The sequence below is a fragment of the Protobothrops mucrosquamatus genome, unplaced genomic scaffold (assembly GCF_001527695.2).
Source record: "Protobothrops mucrosquamatus isolate PMUCROS unplaced genomic scaffold, P.Mucros_1.0 scaffold_257, whole genome shotgun sequence".
In the NCBI taxonomy this organism is placed as follows: Eukaryota; Metazoa; Chordata; class Lepidosauria; order Squamata; family Viperidae; genus Protobothrops; species Protobothrops mucrosquamatus.
This window is the reverse complement of record NW_015386333.1, coordinates 670803-683946: the sequence shown is the minus strand read 5'-3', so window position 1 is coordinate 683946 and position 13144 is coordinate 670803. Positions and strand designations below refer to the sequence as shown.

The 13144-nt window shown below is 38.9% G+C and overlaps 1 protein-coding gene across 1 annotated transcript in view; it reads right to left on the bottom strand.

The window, feature by feature from the left end:
- Window positions 1-13144, bottom strand: part of LOC107302374 (sodium channel protein type 4 subunit alpha) — a 121809-nt gene that overhangs the window by 99179 nt on the left and 9486 nt on the right. Inside the window, exons 2-3 of the mRNA XM_029287219.1 lie at window positions 4597-4886; window positions 244-362 (exon numbers count right to left, since the gene is read on the bottom strand). Of these exons, the coding sequence (XP_029143052.1) occupies window positions 244-362; window positions 4597-4860 (383 nt within the window). The 5' untranslated portion in view covers window positions 4861-4886. The remainder of the gene's footprint in view (window positions 1-243; window positions 363-4596; window positions 4887-13144) is intronic.

Sequence of the window (13144 nt, the reverse complement as noted above, 5' to 3'; positions counted from 1 at the left end):
CTTTCCCTAAAAAAAACCCATAACCTTGGCAACTGCTTTCCTTCAATTAGGTACTTGAACCTGCCACAGCAGAGAACAGATCCAAACAGATGTTGATGAACTACAACTTCCAACAAATCTAGGCAGCTTCGTCAGTAGTAAAGGTTGGCCACAGATATCCCATATTTTACTGACCAGAAGTCCCCAAAACCGCCACCCAGTGTGGAACCACTCCATATCCAGCTCAAGCATTGTGTGGGATATGAATGTATAAGCACTTTGATAGCACAATTCCGGATAAGGTGGAATGGATCCAACATGTAGAGAGCTGAAGTGGCAGTGAACCGGAATATGGTTTTTCCTTTGTTGAGGATGATGTATGTCTGAAGAAAAAAAGAAAAATATTAATCAAGTGGCAAAGTGACATTATCTCTACTATTAAAGTGATTCAGCTCAGAAGAGCAATAATAATAAACAATTATTGCTTTTAATTATATAATATCAAATCATCTGCAACTGAACAAAAAAATAACAAGTTTGATTTAGAGGGCTGAAAAAGTTCTTCCTGATTGTGCAGATTGTCAGCTGATTTTCTTGTTTAAATGATGACCCAAAATATTGACATTGACTCCAGCACAATATTATTTTCAATCACCTTTCCTACAAAATTAAATTTTATAATAGATCACCAAGCAGATGACAACACTGGATATTATACATTCAGAAAAATTAAATCATGATGATTGTTTTGTGATGAAATGTCTTTAATATGCTGTAGTGGAAATTTCTGAAACTATGTATATTACAAATGGAATATTCTCATTATCTATAGAAATTGCTTTTATATATTAATGATATCCCTTATTGATAATTATGTATATTGTGTATGAACATCAATTAATATTGTGCAACATTTTGGTAATGTCCTGGTCTGAGGTTTAACACTACTAAATGCATCCACTAGATTATAGATGGTGGAACATCTAAGAAATAATTAGATGTAGAATCTTATCTAATAAACAGCCATGAATAATTAGCAGTAACATTAGCAGGATATAGGATAGTAAAATACAGAAAAATATTACTGATATGATCAAAGTATGCCACCAGTATTTAGCCATTGTAAATGGAAGTATGTAGTCTGAAACATATATTCGCAGTGGCATATTAGAGTAGTAAGTTAGAAATACATTCATACCCTCAGATGAGATAAAACTGCAGACTGTTCAAAGCCTTTTGAAACAGAACCATTTGAAGTAAAGAGGTGTAAAAATATTGGTAACAAATAAACCTATTATTGGTGACAATATAAAAATAGTAGTAACATGGAAAGTTATCAGGTTATTTAATTAATTTATAAACTTATAAACATCCTAAAGGTTTATATGTGTAATGTTTCTTTGGAAATTTGCATTCAGTTGTTTTTTTTAACTCTTGCTTGAATTCTTTTAAATACCTGAAAATAATTAACTTGAAATAGTTTATCATTTGCAAATATAAACATGTTATTTAAAAAATCTCAGATAAAAGTAGCTATAAATATCTGAAATCTTACTGAATTTGTGGGGGGGGGGGGAGGATAGAATTGCAGAACTGTGGAACTGTTTTGTCTAACTTTCTGTACTATGGAGGAAAACCAAACTTATTCTCAAGAAGTGGCTGTCCTGCTTCTCCAAAGAGGGAAAATCCACAAGTATCATAGTTAGACTGTTCCCCTATTTTATCTGCAGTGTGTTCTTATATTTAAGTGAAATCTAAATATCTGCAACTTGCACCTGTTATTTCTGGTCCTGGTTACTGTGGCAATAGAAAGTTGCTCCTGACTTTTTTCCCTATATAGCAATCTTTGATGTGCTTGAACAATGATATCATGCCTTCCTTCAATTTCCTTTACCCCAAAATAAATATCTTTACTTCCTTCTTACTATCCTTAAGTCCCTATATCAACTCTATTACCCTCTTCTGAACTTGGGCCCTTCCTGGCTTTCAGCTTTATTAGAGGACATATATTTTGAATTCAATACCTTTGTGGAACATTTAAAAAGAAACACTACCATATGGGCCCAGATAGAAATTTATTATGTGATAGTATCAGCTTGGCTCCATTTTTAGCCATATCTCTATTGCTGTATTAAAAACTACAAGGCACAACTGGGAGATATTGGGATGGCAGTATCATTTAATTCTAAAATCATATAATAAATTTTCATTCTGGATAATATCAGTCTGAAATAAAGATAAATCCTTTGTTTTTAATTTTGAATCCTGAACAAGTAGAGTATTAATCATTTAAGTCAGTTGATTGCCAAATCAACTTTTTAAATCATTTGAGTTATTACAAAAAGAATCTCAATCACATAAAAGGGCAAATATAACAGTACATTCAATTAAAATATTTCTTGATTTTGTAATCTGATCTAGGCATTTTCCCAGAGTTTTATACTTCTGTCAGTTTTCTTATGATCTTAAAAGACTAATTTGACAAAAATATACCAAAGAATTAAAAAAAAAAATTGTCAACTTAATTTTGTTTGAGTGCAAAATGGCGAGGAGACATTTACTCATATGATCTGAACTAGTTCCACTCTTGCTTGTTTTGATTTAAATGCTTTGAACTATCAATGCAGTTTATAATTTGAGAACACCAAAAAGAGGGTACTCTTGATTATGTGCAAGATAGTGCAACCCCAGATGTACAATCTTGGATTGCTGATTTCTGTTCATTTTGGCTTTATAAAGTGATTGCAATAATATACAGGTAGTCCTCGACTTACAACAACTGAGTCCAAAATTTCTGTTGCTAAGCAAGACCATTGCTAAGTGAGTTTTGACTCATTTTACAATCTTTCTTGCCACAGTTGTTAAGTGAATCACTGCAGTTTTTAAGTTGTAACATAGTTGTCAAGTGAATCTGGTTTCTCCATTGACCTTATTTGTCAGAAGGCTGAAAAAGCTGTTCACGTGACTTCGTGACACTGCAACTGTCATAAATGTGAGTCAGTTGCCAAGCATCCAAATTTTGATCATGTGATCATAGAGATGCCGCAATATTACAAATGTGAAAAATGGTCATAAGTTACTTTTTTCAATACCTTCGTAACTGTAATGGTTTACAGGATTACCTGTAATGGAAAGATTGGTTACAATTATGCTATGTGGTCGAGGTTTAGTGATGTGCGAAAAACTAGATTGAGAAATGGCAAATCAATACCATCTGTGGAGAGGACATAAACTTATTAGGGGCTGGGGTTGCTTGGCCCAATGCTTCTGTTCCGGCTACTGGATCCTTTTTATTTAATTTTACGGTCCAGGCAATTGTTCAACATTGTAGGGGTAATACTGAGCTTGACAAATGTGATATGGTTAACATGAAATTTTGGATCTTCAAACATTTTAAATTTAAAATGTTTATATAAATTTTAATCTATGTAAAAATCATGAGAATTCCTTAATTGCAATGTGGCAATGCTATTGAACTACATATACTGTATTAACCTTCACCATTTCCCCAGTCTATCCTTCCCACCCAGGCTACTACTTTGTGTTGTGTGCCAGTTGCAGTCTTTCCTGGATGGGAATTCCTGCACTCAGTCATTCAAGCCCTGGTCATTCGTGTCTGGACAACTGCAATGTACTTTACATGGGGCTATCCTTGATGAGCATTCAGAAGCTTTAGCTGGTGCAGAGTGTGGCAGCACGGGCAGTTCTTGGGTCCTCTAGGATGGCCCATGTTTTACCACAGCTACCAAGAAAACAGGCAGCTGAAAGAAACCTGAGACCAGGGAAGAACTATAACCTGAGACAAGATTCTAATGAAGATAAAAGGGAGGGAGGGAGGGAGGGCATTCACCATTGCAAGATTCTGTTACTATATCTTTATAATAAAAGTTACATTGGACTCTATGGTTTCTTAGTCTGTTCCATCCTGAAGAACTGACCTCAGGGATAAATAGTCACAAAGCAGAGACTGAGGCATATACTTTGTTATATTTTTCTTCATTATTGTGATAGGGCCATACTATCATAATAAAGCCCTCCCCAAGCTGCTGCTTTCCAAATGTGTGTGATTTCATGTCTTGAGATTATGACAGCTGTAGACCAATATATATATATATATATATATATATATATATATATATATATATATATATATATATATATATATATATATATATATATATATATATATATATATATATATATATATATATATATATATATATATATATATATATATATACATATGGAGAGTGTGCGTCTGGGGATATAATAAATGACTCTAAAAAATGAGGAAAAGAGATGCCGCCTCAGGAATGATCAGATAAAAAGCAGGGAGAGCCCACAACTGAGTAATGGGCAGAGAAAAGAAAGATCCATCCTAATGTATCAAGCAGTAAAAAGAGACAGTGGTAAATTTGTATTTTGACACTTGTAAGATTCTGTTAATGCAGCTTTACAATAAAGTAGAATTAATTCTTTACTTTATACTCTATACTTTAATTCTGTTCATGTTTCCTGTCTGGTCTACTTGGGAGGCTGACAAGAAAAAACTTTCATAATACCATTTCACATTTTTACTACTGAATTATATCTTTCCCTTTAACATTTCTTACTTACTTTCTGATCACTGTAAAATGTATCCAAGTCTTCCAGAGGAACTCCAATGAGTTCTGGAGGAGGGTCTCCGTAAATAAGCGGGAGGCTTTTTCCTTGTTCCAAGTCACTGCGGGGCTTTGGCTGCTTTTCTTCATCAAGAACCTCATGTTGGTTCTTCAATTTCTCAGCTTCCCGGTCTGCAATCCGTTTCTCTATAGCCTTAAGGGACTCACGGGTAAAAGGGCGGAGGCAGTCTGGACCTGGGATGTGGGGCGTGGATGCCATCTTTGCATTCTGGTCTTGGATCAATTCTATGCAGAGTCAGAAAACAACGGAGAGAAGATTAATGAGAAACAAAGAAAACGTTGAATTTTGGTACAACGGACAGGAAACAAGTAACAAGATATTATGTAGAAAGAGAAAGGCTTTTCATCACCTAAGAAATCAGAGTAACAGTGACTTATCACATAAGAAAATTTTGTGTGAAGTCAGTAAAGGCCGTAAAGTTCATTGAAGATGTAAACAACTGTATATTTGTGAATATTATGTTGTATTGATGCTAAATTTATGAACCAGGCCTATGTAGGGCAGTTTGGAAGAGAGACAGGGCCTCTAGTAGCAGAGGGAATTCTCCCTCCTTTAGACATGACAAAGTGAACTCTGTGGGGGAGGGGAGGTGGTGGTATGTGTCTTGCCTTCTCTAGGCAGTCAGCCTTGGAGAGAGTTTTGCACTTTGCTGTTTCTCCAGCTGTTGTGAGCCATCATAGGTAGTGTTGGGTTTCAGCAACAAGATGACTCAGGTCATTCCTCCCAAGGAAGAGAAGGAAAGGACAGAAGCAGGAGGAAAACAAGGCTAGGCTATCCTGCCATTTGACAGCCCCACCTGTGGTCCATTACCTAGGCTGCTTTCCCTCTCTCCCTTTTACTCATATCCTGCTTTACCCAGCTGCCTGTGGTCTTTCCATATCATATGTAATGTGCCTCTGTTCACAAACCACAGCTATTGAATGCCATAGCCTATTAGCTAATTGTGTCCTTTCAAATCTTCCTTAGGTAAAAAGGACAGCTTCGTTTTTAAAATAGTGGAAGATAAATAATTGCTAAGCAAGTAGATGCTATGAATATTGGGCAATATTGTACAAATGGAGGCTCAAGGACACCCGCCAAGTTATGGGCAGTGTTTTAGTAGCAGGGGTCCATATGCAGTTGGAAGCAAAAATAATATCACAATGAAAATTTCCTTGCGGCAGAGATTCAGACTGAAAGCAAGACCATCCCTAGGAAAAAGAATGTCAATGCAGTGACTTCAGCAGGAACAGGATTTAAGCCCTTATTGCCACACAAACATTCAACTTTGGTCACAGGTAACTAAGATCTGGAACAGAACAGCCCTGTAGCCATCTCAGGAACAAAAATAGGCAACTATTTGCCTATACAAGCAAGAATTTCCTTTTAAAGATTGCTTTTAAAATTGCTTTTAAATCATAGATTTGCCATCTCATTTATAGTCATTTGATGTAGAATTAATAATAAACACGATATCCAAATCCCAGTGATGTAAATACTCTAACCTTTTTAACCTTTCATACATGCTAACCATTTGACTTTTCACATCCATATTATGTTATTCCTCCCTATTTTCTCTTTCCAAGGCCACTGATTACACCCTCAAATTCATATCAACACATATACTCAAAATGAGGTGATAAATTGGAGGGATTCGAGGCTAGCGTTAAGATAGAAATATATGTAATTTAGGTTAGCAAATAGAGAAATAGATTAAGTATTGTATATAAAATTTAGATGTATATTTAGAGATGAAGAATCGATTGTAAAATGTGGAATAATTTGATAAGAATGTATATACTGGAATGTCGCGTTATATCCAATGTTTCTTTTAACTGTATTATAAATAAAATTTTGGGGAAAAAAATGAGGTGATAAATACAATATATCTCATTAGCTCAAACATCTTTTGATCATATCTTTTTCAAAGAGTTTTTTTTTCTTGGTTTTACACTTAGGCACTCCAACTCTCAACCTATTCAACGTTCTGCAGATATTATAAGGGAGGTCAGGTCCTTCAGCTATATCTGTTTTTATATATATTCTTAACATAATATATACTATGTTTTGGGCAGCTTTGAAAATAGGAGTAAAGAGATAACCAAGTTTAAATTGTCATTCTAAAACTGTTATTTGCTAATTAATCAGGAATTATTCACCTAATAGAAAGAAAGGCTATAAGTAGATAGCTACTAATTAATATTGCAGCTCTCTGAGCTGAAATTCTGAAAATCTTTTAGATAGATCTTGATCATGAGTTGGACATTGCAAAATAGCATGGCATTATACTGTTACATGAAATCTTTACAGGCACTCCTCAACTTCCGCCATTTGTTTAGTGACTGTATGAAGTTATAATGGCACTGAAAAAGTGATTTACAATCAGTCCTTGCACTTATGACCATCACAGCACCCACACAGATACTTGATCAAAATTTGGGTGCTTGGTAATCAGCATGTATTTACAATGTTTGCAGTGGCCTGGGATCATGTGATCACAATGGGTGACTTTCCCAGCCACCTCCTGACAAGCAAAATCAGTGAGGAAAGCCAGATTTGCTTAATGACTGCGTGACTTCCTTAACAATTGCAATGATTTGTTTGACAACTATGGCAAAAAATGTCATAAAACCAGGTGTGACTCACCTCACTTGGCAGTGGGAATTCTAATTTTAATTATGGTCATAAGTTGAGGACCACCTGTGTTAAATTCTGTTTCTAGCTGATTGGAAAAAAGTAGTGTTGAGCAGATTGGGGAACAACCATTGTTGGCTTTAATCAAGCAACCTTGGAAATGTCTTTACTGTGAACAGCATATGAGTTTCTTGTATAATTTGTATAAATACAGTAAAAGTACAGTATCACACATCTGGGAACAATCACAGAATGGTCAGTAAGGAAATCATTCAGTAAGGAAGAAAGCAAGTTTCCAAATGTTCCAAATAAGTTCAAGTATTGGGTTGAACGGCAACTCTTAAAAAGCAGACTTCCATCAAACTTAAATGGTCCCTGTAACGCAATGTGAGTTGGCTGTGTCTATTTCCTGCTATGGTTCTGATGGCAGACATTAAATTTCCTGCTCTGAAACTTGCACAAAGAATGTTCCTTTACTTTCTGAGATTATATGATGCCTTGAAGGAAGCTAACTTAACTCCTAACGGATGAGAATCTTATACTTAGAGGTGATACAAGAGACAGTATTAAAATACCCTTCCGGAGAACAGTTTAAAAAGTAACACCAGGACATAACCTGACTGATCTTACAAGCTTCGCATTGCAGAAGAAATTGTACTGAGATAAATACATGAGAAAAGAATGTTAAAGACACAGCACTAAGGATGCTTAATTAAGAAGCAGATACTATTAATGAATGTTTTGATAGGAGCAGGTATTTAACAAAGTCAGAATTTCTATATCTTATTTCTATATCTATTCCACTTTTCCATAACATCTTAGCATTTTTGCAAAACAATCACTGCAGTTATGTAAAAGATTATTGCAAATGATCAGAAATTAAATTTCCTGGAAATTACCAGTAATTTGAAAACAAAAAGTTCTGATAATTGATTACAGCAGCCAACACTTTTGCTAGAGAAGACAGTCTGTTCACAGCTATTAATGTAACACTGAGCATTATGGTGGGCAATATGATGAGAACATAAGGAACTTTGTAACAGTGAAGGATCTTTGCATTTAAAGACGTACCTCGTAGAGAGACACAGTGTGCTCAAATCATGTGAGTGAATATCAACTTTATATAAGATGTGTGCAAATCTCGCCCTATCTCAATTTTTCTCCAGCATAGGCCAATGCAGTGTTTTCTGGTAAATTCTGAGAATTCAATTTCATCAGTAAAAATCAAATTGCCATATATAAATATTTTTTTACTCTAGTAGGTGATCAAATGTGAAAGGGGAAAGCTTTCAGTCCCCCTTCTTTCTCCACTGTTTTTCAGAAGATAGGTTAAAGATACAGAAAGATCTTGACAGACTTGAACATTGGGCTCTATCTAACAAAATGAAATTCAATTGTTGAAAAATGTAAGATTCTACATTTAGGCAAGAAAAACCAAATCACAGGTAGAGAATAGGTGGTACCTGGCTCAAGAATAGTAACTGCGAGAGGGATCTTGGAGTCCTAGTGAACAATCACTTAAATATGACCCAACAGTGTGCTGCAGTTGCCAAAAAAGCTGACACAGTTCTAGGCTGCATTAACGGAAGGATAGAATCAAGATCATATAAAGTGTTAATACACTTTATTTTATAATGCCTTGGTAAGACCACAGTTTTGGTTGCCATGATGTAAAAAAGATGTTGAGACTCTAGAAAGAGGTGCAGAAAAGAGCAACAAAGATGATTAGGGAATTGGAGGCTAAAACATATAAGGAACGGTTGCTAGAATTGGGTATGTCTAGTTTAATGAAGAGAAGGACGAGGGAGGACATGATAGCAGTTTTCCAGCATCTCAGGGGCTGCCACAAAGAAAAAAGGGGTCAACTTATTTACCAAAGCACTAGAAGGCAAGACAAGAAGCAACGGATGGAAACTAACCAAGGAGAAAAGCAACCTAGAACTAAAGAGAAATTTCCTGACAGAACAATTAATCTGTGGAACTTGCCTCCAGAAGTTGGGCTGTTCCAACACTGGAAATTTTTAAAAAGAGATTGGACAACCAATTATCTTCAATGCTATAGGGTTTCCTGCCTGAGCAGGGGGTGGACTAGAAAACCTGCAAGGTCCCTTCCAAGTCTGTTATTCTGATATTCTGGTTATAAGAAGAGAAGAAAAAGTAGGTCTTCTATTATCAGTTCTCAGCAGTAATCACTCTCTAAGAATGGAGGACTTACAACAAAAAAACTTTTCGCATACTTTTCAGAGTCCAGTCACACAACCAGGTCTTCATGGCCTTACAAAAGGCCAATAGAGTCAGGGCCATTGTTCTGTTTTCTGCTTGGTTCAGCATTGAAGAGGCAGCAGTAGAAAACAAGTACTTCTTTATTGAAGGTCAAAACAGAAACTAACAAGCATTGCTCCATCCCTATTTATACATTCAGTTTTGGGCGGCATCAGCCAATGGGAACACAGTATTCTCCCGCTTAAATGCATACTAAGTAGTTTGTAGACAGAAAGTCTGGCTGGCAGGCCACTGGTCTGCTAACCTTCTTGCACAGATCTCAGCAACCTGTTTCATAAATTTAACTCAATACATTACACCCCTTCCCCCTGGATCTTTGACACTTACAAAGCATTGTTTGTTGTTCAAAGATTACACACATTCAAAAGGCATAATGACATTCACTAGTACATAAGCCTGACATTACACTGTTTAGTATCAAGAATACTTAAGCATTTCAGTTTGTAAGAAAACACATAAGCATTCAAAATTTCAAGGGAAAATACATAACATTTAAGTTTGCAAGAAAAATACATAAGCATTTTAAGTTTGCAATGACAAAAATCTTACATAGTCTTTTAAATAGTTTAGTGGGCCTTTCGCTCACTCCGAACATCTCAGAGCCGCTGCTAGCTCCTGATCTGCAAGCTCGCCCGCCAGGCTTAGCAGACCGGGGCTGTGTGACCCATCTAATACGAGTAGAGCCGATTTGTGAAGGCTGGCCTGTTCTGGTAGACCCAAGCCTTTGTCCATTTCCCTGTGGCTGGCCTGTTCCGGTAGGCCTGAGCCAGAGTTCCACGGTGGAGTAGAATCCACTGGATCGGCATGAAAAGCCAATTGAGAGCAATGTCCCGTGGACGCAGTGCCTGAGTTAGAAGCAGCCTCATTGGCAAAAACCCCGTTCGGCAATCGCAAGGTCCCGCTTTTGCTGAGAGACTCAGATGCACTATCGCAATCGTGTTCCTCCCCCCCCCCCCGAGAGCAGAGTCAGGAGCAGAATAGTGGCTTGGTAACCTCCATCGCAGCTGGTCAATGTGCCTGCAAAGCACATGACCGTCTTCCAGGGCCACTTCATATGAGAGCGGCCCTGACACTTTGCAAACCACAGCTACCACCCACAGTGCCCCTTGTCCATAGTTGCGCACCCACACTGGGTCACCTACTTGCAAATGCCTCGGTGCCTTAGGCTGCTGCACTTGTGAAGCAATCCTGTCTGGATGTAAGTGATCCAGTTTTGTGATCAAACAGCGCCCCCATCTTAATTCAGCTGGGCTCTTGTCCGTAGAAGTGCAAGGTGTAGTGCATTGGCAGAGTAGGGAATCTGCCAACCTGTGATGCCAATTTCCATTTGTGATCCTCCTCAGGGATTCCTTGGTTGTTCTAACCATACGTTCTGCTTGGCCGTTAGAGGCCGGGTGAAAAGGAGCCAAAGTGGCATGCCTAATCATATTCACCCTTAAGAAGGACTGAAACTCTGCAGAAGTAAATTGAGTCCCATTGTCTGAGACTATGACATCTGGGAGCCCATGCATTGCAAAGATGTTGCGCAGAACCTGGATGGTCCTGGCAGTAGTCATAGTGGACACTGGAATGACCTCTAGCCATTTGGAGTGACTGTCCACAACAATGAGGAAGAGTTGCCCCTGAAAGGGGCCAGCAAAATCAATATGAATCCTCAACCAAGGGGCTTGTGTGATCTCCCATCTATGTACAGGAGCATGTGGCATTTCTGGCCTTGACTGCTGGCAAATAAGGCACCTGTGGACCTGGGCTTCAATATCTTTATTGAGCTCAGGCCACCAAAGATAGCTGCGCGAGAGTGCCTTCATCCGGACTATTCCTGGATGTCCCTCATGCAGAGAATCAAGGATTCTAGCCCTCAGTGAGGGCGGGATTACAACCCTACTGCCCCACAAGATGCAACCCTTATAAGTGGATAACTCATGCTTCCTTCTCCAGAAACTCTGAAAGTTAGGGCCAGGACACGTTTCCGGCCATCCTGTGAGCACACAGTTCAACACGCGGCTCAGCGTGTTGTCTGAAGCTGTTTCAGCAGCAACATCCCCTGCATTAAGGGGAGACTGCGGCAAATCCTGGATAGCCAGGATGTGGTTAGCTGGAGCAGGATCTGACTCTAATAGCTATAGAGGCAACCTACTAAGGCCGTCTGCGTGGCCCATTTCTTTACACAGTTTGTGAACCAGACAATAATCATAAGCAGATAAGAATATTGACCACCTCAACATTCTAGGAGAGATAATCTGGGGTGTTTGCTTGTTCGTAGTGAACAACCCCAGGAGTGGCTTGTGGTCAGTGAAGACTGTGAAATGGCCATACAAAAAGTCATGAAACTTTTTAATGCCCACCACAATGGCCAATGCTTCCCTATCTATTTGTGCATAATTGCGTTCTGTAGCAGAAAGAGTCCTGGAGTAATAGGCTATAGGGACTTGTGTCCCATCAGCACTGAGATGACTTAACACAGCTCCGATCCCGTATGGGGATGCATCACATGCGATGCTGACTGGCAACTGCTCATTGAAATGAGCCAATACCGCATTTGATGACAACAACATTTTAACTGCTGCAAAACTCCTCTCGTGGACACTCATCCATTTCCATGTGGCCTTCTTGTCCAAGAGCTGGTGTAGCGGCTCTGCCACTGCGGCCTTGTGGAGGAGGAAAGCATGATATAAATTAAGGAGTCCCAGGAATGCCTGAAGCTCTCCCTTCGTCTTGGAACTGGGTGCCTGCTGAATTGCTTTGAGCTTGGATTCAGCAGGATGAATGCCTTTGGCATCTATACGAAACCCCAGGAATTCTGTGGAAGTGACTCCAATTTTGCATTTCTCCTGTTTGAGCTTCAGCCCTGCTTCGCAGAAACACTGCAAGATGGCCCAGAGCCTGTCAGCGAGGTTTTCGACTGATTCCCCAGCTATGAGGACATCATCCAAATATGGGCATACACCAGGAATGTTGTGGAGTGTGCACTCCATTACGCTCTGAAAAATGCCCGGGGCCACATTAACCCCGAACTGTAACCGTTGCACCTTGAAGGCTCCCCTGTGGGTTACTATGGTTTGGGCCTTAGCTGTGGCGTCGTCCACCGGCAGCTGCTGATAGGCCTGGGTCAAATCTAATTTGGCAAAAATGCGACCTCCCTGTAGAGATGTCAAAATGTGGCTGACTACAGGCACTGGATAGGAGTGCTGCTGGAGAGCTTTGTTTAACATGCATTTATAGTCGGCACCAATGTGGACTATAATGTGCATTTATAGTTGGCACAAATGCGGACTTCTCCATTGGCCTTAAGTGGTGTGACAATGGGAGTTTCCCATGAACTACTGTCTACCGGTGCTCTAAGATGCCTTGTTGCAACAGCTTGTCCAGCTCTGCATTGATTCTCTGCTTTAGGGCAAAAGGCACCCAATGAGGCTTAATGCTTATCGGTGCTATTGAAGGATCTAACCGTAGTGCAATTGGAGGCCCTTTGTATGCCCCTAACTCTGAGCTGAAGACATCAGCAAACTCTTTACACACCACCGAAAGGCTCGACGTTCGCAAGCTATTTAACCCTGTCACTTGAATTCCCAAAGCATCAAACCAA